At 47.0% G+C, this 21172-nt stretch overlaps 2 protein-coding genes across 8 annotated transcripts in view; one reads left to right on the forward strand and one right to left on the reverse strand.

Annotated features, from left to right (window-relative positions):
- The window catches only part of SZT2 (SZT2 subunit of KICSTOR complex), a 58892-nt gene extending 49767 nt beyond the window's left edge, over window positions 1-9125 (reverse strand). For all 6 annotated transcript variants that reach the window (XM_064455296.1, XM_064455293.1, XM_064455295.1 and 3 more), the window contains exons 1-9: window positions 9066-9125; window positions 8725-8850; window positions 8377-8550; window positions 7861-8031; window positions 5846-5977; window positions 3580-3739; window positions 2996-3102; window positions 2596-2806; window positions 1352-1522 (exon numbers count right to left, since the gene is read on the reverse strand). In XM_064455296.1, coding sequence (XP_064311366.1) covers window positions 1352-1522; window positions 2596-2806; window positions 2996-3102; window positions 3580-3739; window positions 5846-5977; window positions 7861-8031; window positions 8377-8550; window positions 8725-8850; window positions 9066-9095 — 1282 coding nt within the window. In that variant the 5' untranslated portion in view covers window positions 9096-9125. The remainder of the gene's footprint in view (window positions 1-1351; window positions 1523-2595; window positions 2807-2995; window positions 3103-3579; window positions 3740-5845; window positions 5978-7860; window positions 8032-8376; window positions 8551-8724; window positions 8851-9065) is intronic.
- Window positions 9065-19660, forward strand: MED8 (mediator complex subunit 8). Of its 2 annotated transcripts, XM_064455298.1 has the most exons (7): window positions 9065-9193; window positions 12199-12317; window positions 13382-13526; window positions 14187-14327; window positions 14743-14824; window positions 15858-16106; window positions 19177-19660. In XM_064455298.1, the coding sequence occupies exons 1-7, from the start codon at window positions 9188-9190 to the stop codon at window positions 19239-19241; spliced, it is 807 nt and encodes a 268-aa protein (XP_064311368.1). In that variant the 5' UTR covers window positions 9065-9187; the 3' UTR covers window positions 19242-19660. The 2 variants fall into 2 exon arrangements, with proteins under 2 accessions (XP_064311368.1, XP_064311369.1); XM_064455299.1 differs by lacking the exon at window positions 9065-9193 and having other exon boundaries at window positions 12199-12270.
- Window positions 19661-21172: the final 1512 nt, after the last annotated feature.

A 21172-nucleotide genomic window follows, 5' to 3' on the forward strand; every position in this document is an offset into this window, starting at 1 on the left:
ACACTCTTATCAACTGTTTCAAGAACTGTGAGACCACACTGTGAAAAGTGAATAACTGAGGGGAAAAAAAAAGTGCTATTAAGATGAATAAACAGAACAGAAAGCCCACCCTTACCAAAAACGGTTGAAGCATTGGCTTGCTTAACCCACCAAAAGGAAGGTTACAAGGAGAAAGGTATTGTTCTTAAATACGTTTGTGCAATGCCAGAGAAGGAGGATAAACTTAATTAAATCCTTAATTAAGGATAATAAGGTCACACAGGTCTAATTTGGTCTGAGTTTAGAAAGGAAGCTAGAAAAAGAGCAATGAAGCTCTGGGACAATCTTCCAAGCAGAGCAGTGGCATAAGGTATTTACATGGTTTTAAGGCAGACCACAGTAAACTGACAGAAAATGTCATATGGCAAGTTTGGAATGATTTTGGAGTTACATTAGAGACTTTGATATTCTGCTATAAAACATATTCTGTGTACTAATGTCCAAAAAAATAATAGCGAAGACACTGGATCACCAAGTGTTGTACATGTTTACTCTGTGTTTTAAGAATCCATCCTCCAGGCTTTCTGCCGGTCATTGTGATGGTCAAGAATAAATTTATTCTCTTGCTTGCAATTTGTAAGTTGCGTTTTGATTTTTTCCATCTCCCCTTCAGTTAAGGGACTACTACTAGTCACAGCTGGAGATGGAAGATTAGGTAGGGTTTACCGGCACTTCCTGGGATACTCAAACCCCTCAAGGTCCCTAGTCAGCAGCTAGTTCTCACACTCCAGGTGCCGTAACCTGTAGCAAGTGAGATAACAGGTCCACTGGATGGTTTGATGTTCTTCTAGTATTGGTCATGGTCCTAATTGATCTGGCATTTTCACCTAACAATATCCCTGTTTCCCTCAGTTTCTTGCTTTGCAAGACTGCAGTTTGGAAGCATTAAATCTGTTGTACCAAGGGGCTCAACTTTGTGTTAGTATTTTGGACTTCATCTAGCAAAGGGATGAAAAAACAAGAAATATAGAGGAAATCCCTGAAAATTCTGTGAAACCCCAAGTTCTGTCACTAGTTTCCCTGCAAATTGTAGAGACTAATTTCCAAGATACAGAGGGCCATGGTCTGTCTGTCCCTCCCCAGGCGCTTATAGTCACAGAAGACGAGCCTGGCAAGCGCACAACTGCATAACCATACTGGACATTCCTGTGTCAGGCAATTATTCAGGAAAACAAACTTAGAGTTTGGAGAAAATGGCTCCTTCCTCCACAATACCAGCTACTCTGCTGAGATGGCAGACCCTGCACTTTCCTCTAAACAGCTGAGAACAGAGCCCTATCCAAGCCTCCAAACCCCAACACAGCACAGTCACCTTTCGTGATGTTGACCTCACGGATGCTGTAGCCCTCACGCAGCCGGACTGAGACAATGCTCACGAGGTCAGCATGCACCTCCTTCTCAGTGTGCTTCTTCCTCCTCATTGCCAGAGCAGGGTTGCTGCTTGCGGACACCAGGTGCTCATTGAACAGTCTGTGCTGGGACACTGCAAATGGCAAAAATGGGGCTTGTGAGGGAGCAACTTCCCTGCTCCTCATCCTACAGTGACAGCCCTCCCAAAGTGCTTGACAAAAGCTGCCAGGAACATTCGCTGGCCTGAAGAACAGTACATCCTTCAGGCACCACTTACACCCACTCCTGATTCTGCAACGCAGAAAACAGGTCCACTAGCATGGCCAAGAGGCCTGGGAGAGGGGGGCAGGGTGGGGCGCCAGGCCCTGTTTCCTCTGGGACAGCCTTTGTGACACGGCATATGTTTAGTTACACATTTAGCATAGACAGGCAGAAACTGCACAGCTGTTGCAACAGCTGCACAGCAAGCTTTTGGGTTTTACCCCTTTCCCCAGAAAACCTTGAATTCTCAGGTGCATTCTAAAAGGTATCAGGATGTGAAAGCCTTGATTTTAAACCATTAACACCTGATCTTTTTAAGATTCAACATTTCCAAGTCCCAGGCCAGCTCTCTTCAAACTTGTCACTGTATGCAGCTTCTGCTGCCAAGTTACAGAAAATGCAGATGGCACCAGCATATTGCCACAGCATGGAAGGGTGTTTCCATGTTTTACTGGTAACTAATCTCTCCTGGCATACTCTCAGGCACTAACATTCATATAATAAGAACAACCAAGAGAGGGATTTGGGACAGTTCTCACAGGTCTAGTTTTTCAATCCAAACTGCCATCTGCAAGCCCGATTAGAAGCTCTCCAGAATGTCCCCATCTGCAAGCTAGACAATGTGCAGGAAAGGTTGAACAAGAGCTTCTCACCGCCCCCAAGTTCCAACACAGACAGCCTAACTGCAGTTTGCTCAGTGAAGTCCACAGAAAGGGGAACGGTGCAAAATGGGACATGAGTTTTCCCAAATCCACCCAATTCCTTGAACCAGGAGGGGAGTCACGGCTGAAGCTGCATGGCCCAATAGTGCCCAGAGCCTACAGGAGGCACGGGCCCAGAGGGGACAAGGGAGACTATTGGCATAACCAAGCCTGGGTGAGTCACCCCAAAGAGAGGTGCTGTAAGACATACATCTGCTGGAAGGAGGACATGCACGTTCCTCACCGCAGTAGTATTCTGGATTCAGGGACTCCCCAGTACGCAGAAAGGAGTATAACAGAAATGCCTTGTGATACACATTCAGATCCAGGCTCAGGGGATCCAGCTCAGGGCATGTGGAGAGGTAAGCACCAAAAGTGGCCATGGCGATGAATTTCATCAGTTCCACATTGGGAACATGACCAAAGCTGCAATCATACGAGTAGACACCGCCCACCTATGGGAAGGATAAAGAATATAACTGAGAGAGCACAGCAGTGTTGAGAGCAAAGCAGAGGACCAGTAAAGGCCCCAAACGGGCAGAGAAGTCCCCTCTTCCCCACTGGAGTGAACGCCACCAACAGCAACCCACCTTCCTCCTCTGGCAGGCAGCAGCCCCCACACCCCCTGCTAATGGCTGACATACCTGTACAAAGGAGCAGGCCACTGTGCCACTGCGGAGCTGGTTGAGTAAAGTCTCGCACACAGCCACATCAGGGACACTAGTCACACCATCCGTAATTATTATTATACCTGTAAACAAGGCAGTATCTTAATGCATCTTCAGTCTCAACCAGCTACCACTCTCCCATTATATCCACCAGAGACAAAATTTAGGCAGCACAAAAGCAGAAAGGAAAATCCTGAGGCCGGTTTAGGGCTTCCAAGGCATTCTGAGCTGGCAAAATTGCCAACTAGGTATAGCAAAGCACTCAGACAGGGCACAGCTCTACATGCCCTGGGTTGTCCCAGGCATCAGTCACAGCTGTGCTTCTTCATAAACTCCGTAACGCTCACAGATGGTACGTGGCGCAGTGTTGTTCTCCCCATTCCCACCACCACAATTTGCCCACAGAGCACAGAGCAAAAGCTGCTGTTGAAATTTCATCCCTAACAGAAGGGTCTGTGCACCAGCCCTTGTAAACTTAATCTCAGCCTACAGCAGGAGGAATACAACCCTTTGCAAACAACTGGGCAAACCTTAAGGTTAACTCAGAGGATGGAACAAACCTGCGCTGGAGTTGGAGGGCAGCAGCTGCAGTGCTAGGATCCCCTGCCGGACCATGCTGACAAGGCCAACATCAGCAGTGACAACAGACACACTGGGCTTCCTCCCAGATGACTCCTGCACATCACCAGGGCTCTCTTGGCTCAGGGGTGACAAATCCATCTGGAAAAGTAAAAAACCAAGAAATCCACAGAGCCCTGTGGGGCAGACCTCAGCCTAGCTCTAGTTCTCACTCCCAAACAGCCATCAGTCCAGCAGCCCTGTGCTATCACAGCTCTGGAGCACTTCAGCAGACTCCACTTCTAGCTTTAATTTCCTGGTGCTCTCAAAGTCCTGGTCACTTGGGCCCCTTAGAACAGCTGAGCAAGGCTGCCTGGGGGTCGACGAAGGTGATCACATGCTCAGAGCTTTATTATAAGCTGATTTCTCACAGAAGGGAAAAGATGAGACACTTTGGGGTCACTAAAGCTCCTCTGCAGAGCAAAGCAGCTCCCAGTTAAAGAGATGGTGAATACTGCTTTTTTTCCTTTTCATTTGCTTTTTTTCCTTGTCGTTTAGTAGAAGCTGCGGCTATTCAGCTACTCATGTAAAGCCCAGGAATGCTGGAGAGGCAGTGCTTATGAATCACTGCAGCAGAGAGGGTAAGGAGGCTTCTCAGGACAAAGTCTAGTGCCTATATATTTAACTATGTTCTAACAGCACTCATTATGCAGTGCTGATATAAGCAAATGTAGGTAGGCTTCTCCTGCATCTTCGATGAAAAATATCTCCCAGGCAATGCCTGAAATTTGTATAATTACACTGGTGAGGAACCTCCTGCGTTCATTGTCCCCTCATCTCCAGAAGGCTCTGGCAGTTCAACCCTGTAATAAACTATTGCTTCATTTTTACTGCTAATACAGAGAATGGGTGAGACCCTCCCCTGCAAACCTACAGATGACTGGAGCCAGGAAAAGAAAATTAGAACTAACTAAACTTTTGTTCTGCACAAATGAGAGCAGTCTGTGGCTGTGAGCAAAAAACCTGACTATCTGTCACTTTAATTTGCCAGATGCCTTAAATTCAGGCACTTGTTGACAATGATACAGCTAATGCAACTTCAAAAGTAAAAAAAGTTTCAGTCCCTGCCCTTCCCCTGGGGCCTCCCACCTCCACCCCACAGCCTGTGGCAGGACTCGCCAGTCCCTCTGGCCTGCAAGTGCGTCTCTTTCCCCCATTTGCATGGAAGAAGTTATAGGGTAGTTTACAATGAGACAAATACTGCAGCAAGCAGGAATGCATACAAAGCACTGCAGAAACACCAGCTGGACACACTGGTAAAGGTATTTACTTCCTGAAATCTTCCTTCAGTTCCAGGACTGACAGTTTCAGCATTCAAACATACAAAGCTCAGCTAGAATATGAGATTTGAAGCACTTCAGATATGCAACTGCAATTGATCACCAGTAGCCTCTTGCTCATCTGATTTTGAGACTTCTTTTTTTTTCTTCTTTCTGCCCAAACTCCAATAACTAATGCTAAATAAGGACTAAATAGTCTCAGCCAGGCCAATAATGCCTTTGACCACAAGAAGGGTACCCACAGATACAGTTGTGACTGCCATGTGAACATGGCAGTATCACAATTTAACCTTCATATTCTTCATTTCCAAGAGCAGGAGATATGATCTTGATGAGAAATCCATAGACATGCTGAATCCCTAAAGAGTCTCACTTTTAATTTCACCCTAAGCTGTATTTTATAGTCCTATAATTAACTTGCTGGTACATATATCCGTGGTTACTAAACAGCATCTGCCACAGATTTCAAGGAGTATTAAAAACTGCACCTGCTGTTTATTGAGTTTCATGGTCAGTTTTCGTGGTAACAAGGAAGTATTTTCATTCAAGAAATGTAACAAAGGCCAAAGGCGTACTCACAGCTATTTATAGACTAATGATACAGGCATAATCACCTCTCCCACCACCTTCTTCAGAAAGCAAGCAGATCCTACAGTTTGTCCCACGATATACAAGAAGTCACCCTGCTTTACTGCACAATAATCTTGGGGAAGGTAACTGTTCTCATCAGTCTTTCTAAAGTCACTGGTTCTGCTTCCCTCAGTGTTCATGTCTCATTACTGGATCCCACAAAGTTATCTTACAAACTCCTTAGCTGTTTCTTCTCCAGAGCTACACCACTGTTCCTCTTGCCATCCCACCCCAGAGGGGACTCAGAGTGCAAATCTCCAGGCAGCCAAGAGACCCCAACCACCTCTGTCCTCCTTACCTGCGGTTTGGGTTCATACTGTTGCTGGAGCATCTCTGCCACTTTGTTCTCAAAGGCACATAGCTGTGTGTAAACTTGGTGCAGAAAGGCCTCTCGCTTCGTCTCATCTAGCTGACAGCCCTGGAATAGTACCTGGCCCAAGGACACACATGTCAGTCATCAAGTTAAGGTTTTACAGTACCAGCCGCCAAAAATTTGTACGCAGGAACAGTTCTGCACAGTGAAGTTCAGACACATCCCTGACAAAGTACAGGTACAGCACAGGCCTCTCCTCACTATTCCTGCTTGTGAGCAGCGCTGTCTCGTGGCATCTGCCGCACTCTGCAGCAGATGCTCACATCACTCTTTGGGAAATCTTCTTGGGCAAGAAATTTCTACTTCATTTGCCTTCTTCCAGGATAAGCAGTTGTCAGAAGAAAGTAACATGGGATCCTTGTTAGAAGCCATTAGCTCTGGTCTGATATTTGTTAGGAAGGCCTGTTTGTCCTAATCTAACTCACCTATAGACTGATCCAATTATCTTCCAGTAAGTGCCTGGATAAAGGAACAACAAATTGAAATAAAGAAAAGAAAAAATTAGACTGGACATTACAAAAGAGGCTGAGTGATGTGACAGAGTGAGCCTGCCACCACAGAAACTCCCCAAGCTGATAGTCATGACACTTGTGTTTACAGACGCCACCACTGTACAGGCAATCTCTGCCCACAATCAGGAGGCAAAGATACAACGTGTAGACAAAGAACTCAACAGATGGGTGGGACGCTGCAAGTTATCCACGTTCCCTCAACCTCAGAAGGGCAAGACCTCACAGTGACACGGGAAAAGTAAATGATTACAATATAGACAGGCTTTTCTGGATGAGTGAGACACCTATATGCCTTTTCCTCCATAAAAGGAATATAAAGTTTATCCAGTTGTACCCAGAGATTACAGTTCCTGGCCTCATACTATAAACAGGTCTTTAGAGAGATCTAAAGAAGAAAAACATAGCAACTTCAGAGTGCTCAATTTAGTATAAAAAGGGGAGACACTGCAGCAAAGCATGATGGTGTCTGCAAGAAAGCTGGACAAGATGACACACAGAACATCAATGGCAAATGGAGAAATTCCCGCTACGCTTACTTTGGTAGGACCTAAGAATGGAACAAAGCAAGGGCTGCACTCTTCAAGCACTATACAGATGCTGCAGCCTCGCAGAAGGCTTGCTTGGGCAGAGGCGGGCTGGGGAGAGAGAGGGAGGGAACAAGTGTAGATGAACAGGCTCCTCCTGTTACCACCTACTTTCCCTGGTATTAGCAAAGGGGTGAAATACACCACCAGAAATGTGACAATAACTTGAAAATACTGTGAGGTGGAAGGGATCAAGGATAAACTGCAAAAACCACACCGGCACGATAAACCAGACTTCAATTTATTAACCAGACCTGCCAATTTATTAACCAGACCTGCTCTTGCTCAAGTAAAATCTCATTGATAATCTCAATACTGGGGCCAGCTGGTCTCTCCAGCGAGGAGAAACATAATCATACCAGTGCAAAAAGAGAGCAAGGTTTGTAGGAAGAGACAATTATCTTTGAATAAACCACAGTTGGAGCAGGCAGACAAGCTTTTGGGCACACCAGCTCTTCTTGAATGCTTCAAGCTAATTATAACAGGCCAAAAAGAATTAGTCAACAGAAATTAAAAAAAAAAACCAAAACAACAAAACAACAACAAGAAGCAGCACACATTCAACATGAGGGAAATCGTCCCTGTGGGCCAACTCTGCGCCTGTGGGCAGCGTTCTCTGCTGGGCCCTGCTCCCTCAGGAGAAACCTGCTTCCTGCCCAGAAAGAAGTTGCTCACATACACTTCCCCACCACACCAGGCTGCACATTTTAATGAGACAAGTCTGCAGCATCACAGAGAGCAGACCCCAGCTACCACGTGTCCCGCTTTCCTCTGCATTCACAGGAAGCCCATCCAGCAAACTGCTCACGCGCTGAGCTGTGCCAAGGGAGAGGCTGAGCTTTACCTGATGGGACTGCAGGCCAATGATGGAGGAATATGCCTGGATGGTGACAAAGATCTCTGGCTGGTAGATAATGTCTGAACCAGGGATACGAAAGGGTCTTAACAATCCCACCAAGCATCGGGAAAGGGCGTGAAACACTTCATCAAAAATTATCTCCCCTGTTGAGTCATCCTACAGAAAGAGAGAAAGGGAACAGCTGTTTCATCTTCTAGGACTTTCAATCTCATTGCTGGTTGCCCCACCACACAGACCCAACAGCAAACATCCTTCTGCAATGGCAGCTGGATTAAAATGACAGCTCCCCACAAACAAAAGTCACACATTGAGCGTTCAGCAGAGAAACAGGATCTGCCATTAAGCTGCCTAGCTCAGAGCACTGCACGCCTCCCTCCTGGGAAAAGCAAGACTTCTGCAAAAGTCAAGACTAACACAGAGAGGAACAAGCCTTCTCAGCAATTAGAAACGGGCCCAGCCTTTTAATGCAGAACACCCTGAGGAAGCAGTTTCTGTACTTACCACAATCCCTGTGGAAGGGCTCAGGTCCAGTTCAATCACAAATCGGTACTGGCGGGCCAGGAAGGTGACCCGTGTCGAGGGCACGAGGAGATAGGGCCTGGGCTGGACGGGCTCATCTGGTTGCCACCCATTAGGCAGAATGCTGAGAACATCCAGTTCATTTTCTGACTTCACCTACAGGAACAAGTAGAACGTATGTGAGAAAACATCAAGCCAAGCTAAAGGAAGGATCAGAGAAAGGAACCGGGTTAAGAATCTCCGGTAGGGTGCAGCTGCTCATGAGGGGCACCCAGCCCACCTGCTGCATCAGGCCGTGGCGACACCACCCAGCCCTGGTCCCCAACTCACCAGCTCAGGCTCGGGCACAGCCCAGATGACCTGGTGGAGTCGGCTGAGGACCCAGGCGAGGCGCACGTTGCGGGAGATGCGATAGTCTTTCTTCATCAGGAGGAAGACGTGCCCTGCTTCCTCCACCTGCGGAGGGAGCACAGCGCCCAGGGTCATCCCCAGGGGACCCCAGAGCACCCCCAGGCCGCTTCGGCCCCGCGCTCCCCGCCTTCCCTCACAGGCCAGGCCAGGCCGGGCCGGGCCGGGGCGGACCAGCCCCACCGCGGCCCTGTCCCCCACACCGCGGTACCCCGACCTCACTCCCGCTTCCCGCTCCCCCCAGTCCCAGTCCCGCTCGCCACCTCCGAGTCGGGCCTCTCGGCGGCCGCCATGTCCGGCGCGGCCCCGCCCCGCGCCCTCTGACCTCTGTCCTCTCGCCTTAACCGGAAGCGCCGCTCTCCCGTGGCAACGGGGCCCCGCCGCCATGCAGGTGAGGGGCGGCGGGCTGGGCCGGGGGTACCGGGGGGGGCACACACGGGGCCGGGGCGCGCTGCGCTGCAGGCCCGTCCGGGCCGGTGCCTTGCGGAGGGCGGGAGGCCAGTGCGGCCTGCGGGGCTGCTCCAGCCGCGGACGCCCCGACCTCCGCTGGGCTCGGTGGGAGGCGGCGGCGGCGGCCAGTGCTGCTGCCGCCGTTGGCCTGGCCCCGGCGGGGGCTGCGACAGCTGAGCCACCGTTCCCCGCCTCCCCCCCACCCCCGCGCCAAGGCGGTGGCTCCCGCGTGTGGCTCCCGGGGCCAGGCCCACGGCGGGCTGGGGCAGCCCGGGCGGGAGGCCGAGCTCGCCCTCCGACAGCTGGTGCGGTTCCGCCCGGTGCGACGGCCTCCTCCCGCCGCAGGGCTGCGGGGTGGGCCAGCGTGCGGACACCTGAGCGCACCTCTCCCTCTCGGCCCTTCCTGCAGCCTGGCCTGGCCGCGCAGGCCGTGTCCAGAAGAAGTAGTGAGAGCAAAATAAGCTACTGATGTCATTGTCTATAAACTATAGCTAGTGCATCCCTCGTGTTTAACGAATTAATTTTCACTGATGGAAGAAGGATCTAGTTATTGTTTGAAGTGCTGTGAATTTTTAGCATCTGTAATGTCCAATGGAAAAGAGTTGCAGAGGTTAATGACAGGTTAATGGGCTGTAAAGATCCATCTCCTTTGGCTTGTTTGAAACTGTTACCTGCTGGCTTCTTGCAAGTCTCCTGGTTGACCTACTGGAAAAGAAAGTGAGAATGGATTGTCCTGCAATTCCTCCTCTACAGGGTTTATTATGTTGCCTCTCCTCATTTCAGCTGCTCGCGCATACCAGTCCTGTTTCTGTTCTTAACTGCTGCATCTATGGAACTGATGAATCTTCTTGATCATGCTTGTTGCCTTTATTTGTGCATATTCCTACTGTTACCCTTTTCGGTTGCAGGGACAAGAGTGGCACATAATATTTAAGATGAAAATGGGGCATGCATTAATACGATGAAATAATGATGCTTAGTTTTCTGTTGCTTTCTTAATAACCCCTATTATTGCTTTTACTTCCTTGACTGCTTCCTGAGCCTTGGGCAGATGTTTTCATGGTTACCCTCAGATAATCCCAAGATCTTGTTCCTGTGAGATAACAGCTCAAAGAATGTCATAGTGTACAGAAAGTCAGGATTCGTTGTTTTTTTTCCCTGACTTGATTTGCCACATGCATTGCTTTACATTTACCTACTCTGAATTTTACCTTTTCCTCTCATTTGCTCTGTATCAGGAGGTGCTTCAGCAACCCCTGCCATAAGCCCTCTCTTTACTACCTTGGGGCAATTTAGTATTGCTAACAAGCTCCCTAAAACACCACTTGAATATAGCATCTGCCTGGGAGAGGCATGGCATTCCTTGGAAACACTGGTTGGTCTTATTGCATGCATGCTTTGCAGCACTTACTTACATCTGCTTCCAGCTCTTAATGGCTTTGGAGAGAGCCTACAAAAGCAGGCTTGGAGTATGCTGTTGCTGCAAGAGCAATATAGGATTTCATTCATCCTCTTGAGGGATAAGCACAGGCAACGGGCCAAGTGAATTGTTGTGGGTGCATATGCCTGGCACCCCTGCAGTAAAACGCTGGCTACCAGCCCAACTTATGTAGACATTAGTTAATCTTCCTGCACAAATGCAGTGCGCACAAACAGTTGTAGACTCATTTCTTAATTGCACAGGAACTGAGTAGTCCCATCACAAGATGGAGGAGAGTGTTTTTACCACGAGGTGGAACATCCGGCAATCCGTTCCGTGAATCCACTCTATGGACTGGCCATCAAATTTTCACAACGTTGACTCAGCCATTTCTTCTGAGGTGGTTAAGTGAAGTCTGATCAGTGATTACTGAAAGAAAGCCTTTATAGTCTTGCCAGACTATAAATAAAATAGAATAATTTTGTGTTCTCGTGAATGTGGAAGATAACTGATAATCTCTCCAGTGAAGCTCACACTGGTCCAGTGTATTTAAACAGAACAAAAACAAACCCAATAGCAAGCATGCCAACAGCCTGAGTCACTCTATCTGCTTTCCCAATCGGCATTCCCTTTCTATTATTTGATTGCTTTGTCCCACCCTCCTCATGGACTATTGTTGTACAGGTCTCAACTTACATGAGCAGTTCTTTAGGGCTGGGACTTTAATTATATTTTGCGCAATACTGTAGTATGAATAAGTTAGAATAGATAAGATTCTAGAGGGTTTTTGCAAGAGTCAACAGATCCCCTGTCCTGACGCTCTGTCTGTCACCATCCTCCCTCACCCAGGGATGTCAGTGGAAAAGGTTATTTAAACAACGTAATCCAGAGCAAAAGGCAGGAGGTGATGTGTGTGTCCATATGTGCAGTCTCTGTCATGGCAGGGCTTCCTGCGACTGCTAAGGCACAAGTAGAATAGGAGCTGCCAGTCTCTTTAGCAGCTGGAAGTGGCACTTGAGCAGGAAGAAAGCAAAGAATAAAGTGAAGGGCAGAAACTGGAGTCTGTAGGCCATTGACCCGATACTCATTTTGCAAGGGGCTGTTTTGGGTGAAGACATCACTGTGCCCACATCTGCTGTCAGAAAAGGTTGAGGGAATGCTAATCTACTTCGAGCTGGGTTAGCTTAAATGGCTCACACTGGTGGCATGAGCTAACTTTGACTCTGCCTGAAGTGGTAAAAAGCAGATGTAAGTGGTAACGTCTTCACTATGCTCATCTAGATCTTAAAGAGGACAGCTAGCCAAGGGTTAGTCTTGGGCACAATTCTCTTGACTAAGCGGTTTGGCCCAAGGGGAAGGGGTCAGTGTGAAACCATAGGATTTTTATCTCCAGAGTCTCTGCTTCCCCTGAAAAGGAGGCTCGCTGTAGGAGAGATTGGACTATGGATGCATGTATGTGGATGCACAACACCTTGGGAAGGTGTTAAGCTTCCTCCTCATCCCTTGTCTGTCTTCTCTTCTTTTAGAGAGAGGAGAAGCAGCTGGAGCTGACCCTGGAGGCACTCATCAGTCAGGTGGCTGACCTGAAGAACTCCTTGGTCAGTTTTATCTACAAGCTAGAGAATGAGTACGACAGACTCACATGGTAAGGTGTCTCTCAGAGCTGGGGGCACTGTTGATCACTGAGGAAGCAGTTCCAGACGCAGCTCAAAGGACCACAAAGTAAAATTAAAAACCATTAGCCTATTGTCAGTAGGTTTAAATTTCCTTTTCACATTTCTGCTGGAGGAACTACTAGACGTCTTCCACCAGAAGACCAGTTGATATCAGTTGGTTTCATGCAGTATAGTAACAGAGTCATGCTAACACCTTTTAATCTAGACACTTTATGAGAACTAGACTTGTATCTGCAGTGACTGGAAGCTTCTCAGACAAAATATCTTAGAGACCCACATAGACTATAAAACGAGAAATGGTTCTTTCTGCATTTCTTGACCTTTCTGGGTTTTTCTGGCTCTGGTATAAACTGAGCTCTTGAGTTTTGCTCGTTCTGCATGTTTTACCAGACAGTTTGAGAGACTTGCGAGGTGGCATTCTCTTCCTAATGGAGGATAAAGATGTTATAGCTACAGCTTAAACTATACAGTATCTTAGACAGTGTCTGCCACCGCAGCAAAGCTTCACAGGCAGTTAGCGTTTATAGTTAATGTTGCAGAAGGCAGGAGAGGTGATGAATCTCCCAGAGAGAGCAAGCTGAAGGGGATCTCCTTGACAAGATTATCACTTACTTTGCTTCATTATTGCTTAGTCTGGATAGCCAAGCTATAAATATTGTCTCTCCTGACAGTACTGCTTAGGAGTTAAATTGTTTCTCAGACCTTGCTCTAGAATTGCACTGGGAGAGTTAGTGATAAGGAAAGCGTCGTTTATGCGTATGTTCTGAAATCCCAAACAACTGCCACTTCCAGTGGTACTACTTGTAATGTCCCTGAGCTATTTGCAGCATTTGCGCTATTTGCAGTAGGGACTGGGATTTGTCCACACCTGCACATTCAGCCCTAGATTTCACTGCTCACTGTCTGGAGTAGACTGATTTGAGGAGTAATAGTGTTATTTCCTCATTTCTCAGCCCTTTGAGTGAAGAAGAGATAAAAGCCATCTGTGACATCCCTTTCTTCTGTGTTCTATCCTCTTTATTTGCTTCCCCAGGCCTTCAGTTCTGGACAGCTTTGCATTGCTCTCGGGGCAGCTGAACACCTTGAATAAGGTGCTAAAGCATGAGAAGACCCCACTATTGCGAAACCAGGTTATCATACCCCTAGTGCTGTCTCCAGACCGCGATGAGGAGATCATGGTAAGAAACTTCCCTCTGAGCGTTGGCCCTCAAGTATGAGGAAGTGCTTGTGTATCTGCTCCAGCTTGGCATTCCTCAGCTCTGGCTATAGAGAAAGAAAAGGTGATGAGTAGTTCTGCCTGGGGGCTGCTTTGCTGGGGGGCTTTTGTCTACAAACGCACTGGATACAATTTACAGGAGGTGTTCCTGTTCATAAGTATGTTATTTTCATGACACTGGGGCTGAAAGAGATAGTGTCTTCTTGTGTAATTGGGAGGTCTCCTTGCAAGCTCCTGCTTTTCTCTGAGCTAGCTGTGCTGTTCCTGTCAGACATCTGCATCTAGATTTGCACCGTTTGTTATCTGACCAACACGCGGTGTTACAGAACCTCTGGTGTGCACTGGCAACATTTATTCTCTACTTGAGTGAGGAAATATTTCCATTGATCACGGCCGTGCTGTGGGATTGCACTGCAGACCCACGTGGGTTGCTCTGACTAAACAAGCACTGTGCAAATTCCTAGGCAAATTGCTGAAACTTCCTAATGCTCCCCAGATGGAGGTTTCCCCACAGTATGCTACTAGCCTTGTTCCAGCACCACGGCCTGTGCTCTGGTCTTGAGCTGTCTGAGTGCTGGGCTGGAGGAGGAGGCTCTGAGTGCAGCTTGTCCAACTCTTGCAGCGGCAGACAGAGGGGCGTGTGCCCGTGTTCAGCCATGAGGTAGTGCCTGACCATCTTCGAACTAAGCCTGACCCTGAGGTGGAGGAGCAAGAGAAGCAGCTGATCACAGATGCAGCTCGAATTAGCCCTGATGTGGCACAGGTAGGTGAAGAAGAGTTTGTTACTTCTGCCTTTCAGTCCTAGGGCACAAGATGCCCATTAACTCCGCTTCCTTCACCCTTCCATCTGCCAGTTTTCTTTTTTACTGTGTCCTTTTCTGTCTGAGACTACTTCAGCTGACCCTAGCTGCGATTTGGCTCCCTCCACAGTTTCACAAACCAAGGGTATCCAGCATGCTGGCTGTTCACAGGAGGTACCATCAGACCAGTCAGAGAAGGGCAAAGGCTATCCCATGCCCATAGTGCCCTCCTGCATGCGTTAGCACGCTAGGCTCTGCAACCAAAATGCTTATGTTTGGTTACACAGACCCTAGGAAAAGAAAGCTTGCTCATTTACCTTGCTGACTTGTACTGAGTTGGAGGTATCCTGGCAGTTTCTGATGGTTTTCTTTTTGCAGAAACAGATCCAAAGTCTGAACAAAATGTGCTCAAATCTGCTGGAGAAAATCAGTAAGGAGGAGCGTGAATCTGAAAGTGGAGGTATGTCACTGAGGTGGAAGTGGGGTACAGGGCTCAGCAGCAGGCTTGAGAGAGTAGTGGCAAAATAGGTAAATCGGAGATCCTGAAGCATGGGAAATGCAGATGCACAGCATAGATGAAAGCATTCCAGAAGATGCAATATTGGCTGTCCTGGAGCCCCCTAATTTGAAAAGGGGTATTGTGGGTGCGATGTGTTCCACTTCTGTGACCCGTGCACGGCAGGAAGATCATTCCAACCCTTTGCCATATCCCGCTTTGAGGACGTGGTAAGTATTTACCAAGACAACATCCCAATCAACTCAGATAAATAAAAATATCTGTGAAAATGCAGTGGCAGTGAATGGGAAACCCCTTAGCTATGAGTCCACAACATGTTTGTTGGCAGGCTTTTGTGTGATGTTCTCTAGATCATAGCTGCTTCACAGTCATGGTCAACCTTTTCTGGTTCTGCTGGATATGCTTATTTTATTGGTCTCTGCCATCAGCTGTTCACTGTTCCTGGGAGTGTTATGCATGTCTCAAAGGTAGTGGGAAGCGTTTGGGGGATTTTTTTGTCACCTTTGACACACACATAGTGTAAGGAAGGACCCAAGAACAGCTTCTGTCTGGTTTCTGGGATTAATAGTACAACTGGACAGGTGTGTGGTAGGAAAACTTGCAGGTACCATGCTGCTCATGAGCCTCCAAAAGGGGATGTTGCCATTGTTAATCTAAAACACAGTGCTTGTTACCTGCCGTAGGATTCAGCACGGAAGAGCCTTTAGTGGGAACGCTCTCTGGGCATGGAGAAGTTGGCTGCCTCTGTTCCTCCCAGAGCAGCATATCCTCTGCTCTCAGCAGAGAAGCTCTTGGATCACCACTGTCCCGGGATTTTTTAGCTTTTTTGACCCTGCTGAGACTCTTGTAGGACAGCATGTAGGAGCTGATCTCTCTTTCATGCACCAAAATAGCAGAAAAGTAAATTCAGGACCAGGTATGCTACTTTTCAGACTTGATTGCTAAAATGCTCGAAAAATTACTTCTTTTTCTACAGGTTTACGACAGAACAAGCAGACTTTCAACCCTGCAGATACCAATGCGCTGGTAGCAGCTGTGGCCTTTGGGAAAGGATTGTCAAACCGGAGACCCCCGGGCTCTGGAGGGTCTGTCCAGTCAGGGCAGCCAGGAGCTGGTGGTATCATTGCAGGTGCTTCAGGCATGCAGCAGGTCCCAATGTCAGGCGCACCAGCTCAGCAGCAGCCAATGCTGGCAGGAGTGCAGATGGCACAAGCTGGACAGCCAGGTAAAATAAGTTGCATATCTGAGAGCAATTGAAATACAGGGAGCAAGAAAGACAAATGCAGATGCAGAGATTCTTCCACAGTCACTTTTTAGATATAATTGAGTAAGAGGTTCCTTTCTGGCCTTAATAGCATGAGTCAGGTTGTAACAGTGGAGTAATACCTGCTTAAAATTGGCTCAGTTGAAATGGATCCCAGCCATCCACCTTCAGCTTCTTAACTCACGCTGCAATACCATTTTGATAATAGACTTAGTGAACATAGCAACCACTATGGAAGGAGATCACAGTGTAGTTTTGCAGGGATCTATGCTGGGGGTTTTGCTGTCAAATTTGAGTTGTGGGTAGGGAATAAAGTGGAAAAGTTTGATAATGGTTATTTAAGGTAAGAAAAAACCAAAAGCTACCTGTAAAGAGTCACAGAAAGATTTCGTGTACCAAATGACTTAATAACAGCAGATTACATTTGTATTGAATATAAAGTGAAACACATAGGCATAGTAATTTGACTTGACGTGTCCAGCACCTGGACTGTAACCTAGTTACGTGTATTTGGGATATGGATACATGATATAGTAGTTTTGTAAAGGCATTAATTGGATGTTCAGTTGGGGCAGAAATGCAAACCAAAGGTCAGGAATTACTAGAAAAGGAACAGAAACGGGGTATCATTAGGCCATTGTATAATTCCATTGGGCACCCACACCTGCAATATGTGTAGTTCTGATCTCTTCTCTGCTACTGGGGATAGCTTTGGGTAGGGAAAAGAAAGTATAGAAGCCTATAAAATCCCAAATGATATACAACAGGTGAAGGGGGAATGATTGTTCACTGTTTCCCATGATACAGAAAGATCAATGAAAGTGCACCAATGAAAACATCGGCTTGTAGATTCAGAACAAAAAGGGAGATACTTTTCTGAATACTAAATAATTACACTGTGATTACAACATTGCCAAGTGTGTGACAGGTAGATAAAGTTTATATGAGGTGGAAAAGTAGGTAAATTTCTGGATGAAAAGTCAGTCAACAGCTAATCCTGAAGATACCATCTCTGACTCGAAGTCCCTGAGCCACAACATGTTAGAAGCTGAGGGGATATTCTGCAGAGGTATCGCTGTGGGCTTGCCCTCTCTTCTGGTATTCCTCCTTAAATGTCCTATGCTGTCAGAAATGGGTTTGGCCAGGGGGACCTACAGGCCTAACCCTGTACTGTCATTCTTATGTTCATGTTAATTGAGATTTTTGGATATCAGATATCCTAATTGGTGTTTTCTTGCCTGTATAATGACTGTTGCTCATAATGAACTTGAGCAACAATACTAATCCGAAGTTAATTATGTATTTATGTAAGACTTAGAAAGTAATTTCCACTGTGATTTGGAAATGGAGACAGCCCCTGTCATTTCTGGCTGCGTACCCACAAACACTGTCTCCAGGATGGGAAGACAGTCACTTCTGTATGTCAAGCAGAGTGCACGGATAGAAAGAGCGCTTGTCCCGCCTGCGTTACCAGGAAGTTCCCCTTTGATATCAGCAGCTATACTGGGTTTCGCCAAAGGTCTGTCCCACTATCCTGCTCTTGGTGGTGCCCATAGCTGAGGCTGAGAGAATGCAAGAACAAAATTTATCCTGACAGCAGTTGTTGTTTAGGGATTTTAAGCCAGTGTTTGGTTTGAGACCAGTATAGCAGCCATCAATTTCTGCAGTTCTTTTTGAATTACAGTTTTGACTTTTACAACACCTATGGCAATACATCCTACAGTGTTATTGCATGTTTTGCTTAAAAAAAGTTCCTTTTTATGTTATAAATCTTTAGCCCGATAATTTTATTGTATGTTTTCTTTTTACCCGTGTTGCGAGAAATGATGACTAATCGTTCCTCAGTTACTTTCTCCGTACTAGTTTTCCTTTTTTGGAAGTCTGTCATGTCCTCCTCCCTTTTTCCACATGTTTTGGTTTTTTTGTTTTGGGTCGTCCCCCCCCAGCTAATGTTGTTTTTTTTTTAATATGTCTCTGAGTGAATATTATATGTGTTGGGCCATCCTTGTCACTCTTACCTGCACCTTTTCTGTTTGTTTCCAAGATTGGGAACACCAGAACCACTTGCAGTATCCCAGGTGTGGGGGAACCATACAGTCCTGTTCACTCTTCCTTTTGGAGTAATGTCTAACAGGATTTGTCTACTGATTGTTAGCACTGAAGTAGTATCAGATTGCCTGCCACTTCATTGCAGGCAATGACCCGCTTTGGATATGTTTGAGAAAGCTTAATAATCTTTATTCTTTTGGCCATTTGCTTATCCAATCTTTTCTTGTCCTGCTGCACTAAAGTTTTCATTTTCAGAAGCTGTCCTTTTTTTCTGTTCTAATTTGAACACACACTCCACTTTCTGAAGGAGTATCCTTTGAATATCCCTCTGTGCTGCTCTTTAATCACTGTCTTTTTGTTTATTTTTCTGATCATCCTGGTTTTGTCTAGCACTGTACACTTATTGTAAGATGCTGGTATGATGTCTTTGAACACACTCCCATGTGTGATTGGTATCAGCAAAGAGTAATAATGGCCAAGAGGTGAATGTGGTTAAGAGAAATTAAGAGATCTGAGAGAGGCTTAATCATTTAAATATACACCCAGACTATAAATAATGCTACATGGAAGGGGACACAGGCTCTTGTGTTTGCCTCTCTGAAATGCAAGTGGAGTAATTCTGGGTAATTCTGCGAGTGCTGCTGTCAGCAACTTCTATGAGACTGAACAAGTCCCACGCTGCTGTAGGAGCTACTGGACAGCAGAAAGGCTTATGATGGAACAAGGATAGAATTTGAGGGGATAGCAGGGGGACACGGGAATTATTGAGGAGACTTCTCAACAGAGAAAGATGCCAATTTGTAGAAGAGATTTATTATGTTAGATCAGAAGCTGGAGGATGCTGTAGCAGGTAAGCCTAGCGTGGTACCTGGAGTGGAACAGGAAAAGCCCAGACAGGGTTTTTGTGAGTCTTGCATGCTCCTGAGCAAATGTCCTCTCATATAGCGGATTTTGCACTGCTTTTTCTTTTTTCTCTTCCCAGGAAAAATGCCGAGCGGTATAAAAACAAACATCAAATCTGCCTCAATGCATCCATATCAAAGATAAGCTGAGATGAATCAGACCCAGGGAATAGCAGTTACCAGCATTGTTCCTGCTGCAGCCACCACACCTGGATTCCTTCTGGGATTTCCAAGTCCCTTCACATAGCCATACAACATATCCAGGGAGACAGGGGTTACAAGGCCATTCCCTGGATTTTATTTGGTGCTGGGTGGCCTGTGTGGAGCTGCTCGTTGCCCTGTCTCCTGGACACAAGTACTTCTCTGTTTGGTCAGAGCAGAGGAGTTTGCTTCTGGTATTGATCCCGCCTTCTTCAGGTCTGGCCTGGAGGACAACAGCCCTTTCCTGATACAGAGTCTGAAGAGCTGTGTGGAACACTCTGCTCCTTGTTTCTGCTTCTTTGCTTGGGATGTTCTTTCTTTACTCCCTCTTATTGAATAAAGACCTTCTTATGCACGCTGTGAGACACTGGTGTCCGTTTCTTTGGTCATAAGGACCCTCATTTTCCTTAGGGTAAGGCTACAGAGCAGCTCCAGCCTAAAATAACAGAAAATGGTAGAGGCTGTGTGCTGGAGCAGCGGGCTTCTGTGTAAAGAGCTGTTTTAAAGTGAGTCAGCAGGGTACAAACATCAGCAGTAAACATCTTGTTTATTGTAAACCCATTATGACTATTCCTCAGAAAGAAAAAATACTGGGAAAGACTATTACAAGGCCCACAGCAAGAAGGCAGCACTTCAGGAACTGGAGGACAGAGTTTTTGTATCCTGATGCTGCTGCAAATCCCAGCTGGATCTTATTTCACTTCCATAGTGCTCTGCTGCTGTGTTTTCTATGAAGTTTCTTAGCTACTTCAGGATTAATTTGTCACTTCAGAAAGGTATTTCAGTCTGCTCACGACCATGGCACCTCTGAATTAGCCAGGCTGTGAGGTCTGGCCCATTTCTCTTTGGAACTGAGCATTGTGAAGCCATCCCTGTTCTACTTTCTGCCCTTGAGCTGTAACATATAATCTGCCTAATGAAAGATTCCCCTGAGAATAAAGGGTGGGGACACATGTCCACAGAACATGTCAGTACGTACAGCACTGTCCTGAAGACAACCGTCGTGCCTCTTGCTGCTCTTGCCCATACTTCCCTTTTGACTTGTGAAAGCCAGCACTGTATTTTACTCAATAGCATCTGTCAGCAATCTTACGGGTGAGGAAATCTCCACTCAGCAGATACAGCCTGCAGCTGCTCCTGCACTGCTTGCCTCTGAGGTAATCAGATCCAGCTTATTTGTGAAGGCTGTGGGCTGTTCTTCCCAAAACAAAACCTTCCACAAATCGGCCCATTTTGATGTGCGGCCCTTGAAAAGCACTGAGCTGGGAGGTAGAAAGTTGAGCTGGAGGCACAAGCAGCTTATACAATAAGCAAAGCCACTCCACTATAAATGAGCCCAGCAACATGTCTGCAACAGCACCAGCTCAGCCAGATGCACAGGATTGCTTTTTGCTTCCAATGAACATAGAACTTCTGGCTCTCTCTTGGGAGCTGCTGACTGCAGCGGGGAGCTGGTGTGAAGGCAGAGGCATGCTGCTGGCTCCGGTGTGACGGTTTTGTGCAATGCCTGGACCCCGATGGCAGGGGAGTCGGAGCCTGCAGGGTTATGCCCTGTGTTGGGCTGAGCATTGCAGGGACAGCTGTTCCCTGCTCTATCTCATATCCCTGCTTGGGTTGGAAAGGAAGGCAGAAAACTCAGAGGAACGCCTGTCAGATCCTTGGCACTCATTACCCATGGAGCCTCAGCTGTAGGATGCTGCTTCACTTCATCCTCACAGACTGGCTTCCTTATAAAGCTAAAATGTCTCAGCACAGGAGCGCCGCAGGCAGCAGCCGGCCAGAGCGATTCAGGCAGCCTGGGACACAGGCAGAGATGGCTGCCTGCTACCCGCGCTACCCTGACTCTCCCGAAAACGCCTCCAGTGGGGCAGGCCA

The sequence above is a fragment of the Phalacrocorax carbo genome, chromosome 6, assembly GCF_963921805.1.
Source record: "Phalacrocorax carbo chromosome 6, bPhaCar2.1, whole genome shotgun sequence".
NCBI classification, from domain to species: Eukaryota; Metazoa; Chordata; class Aves; order Suliformes; family Phalacrocoracidae; genus Phalacrocorax; species Phalacrocorax carbo.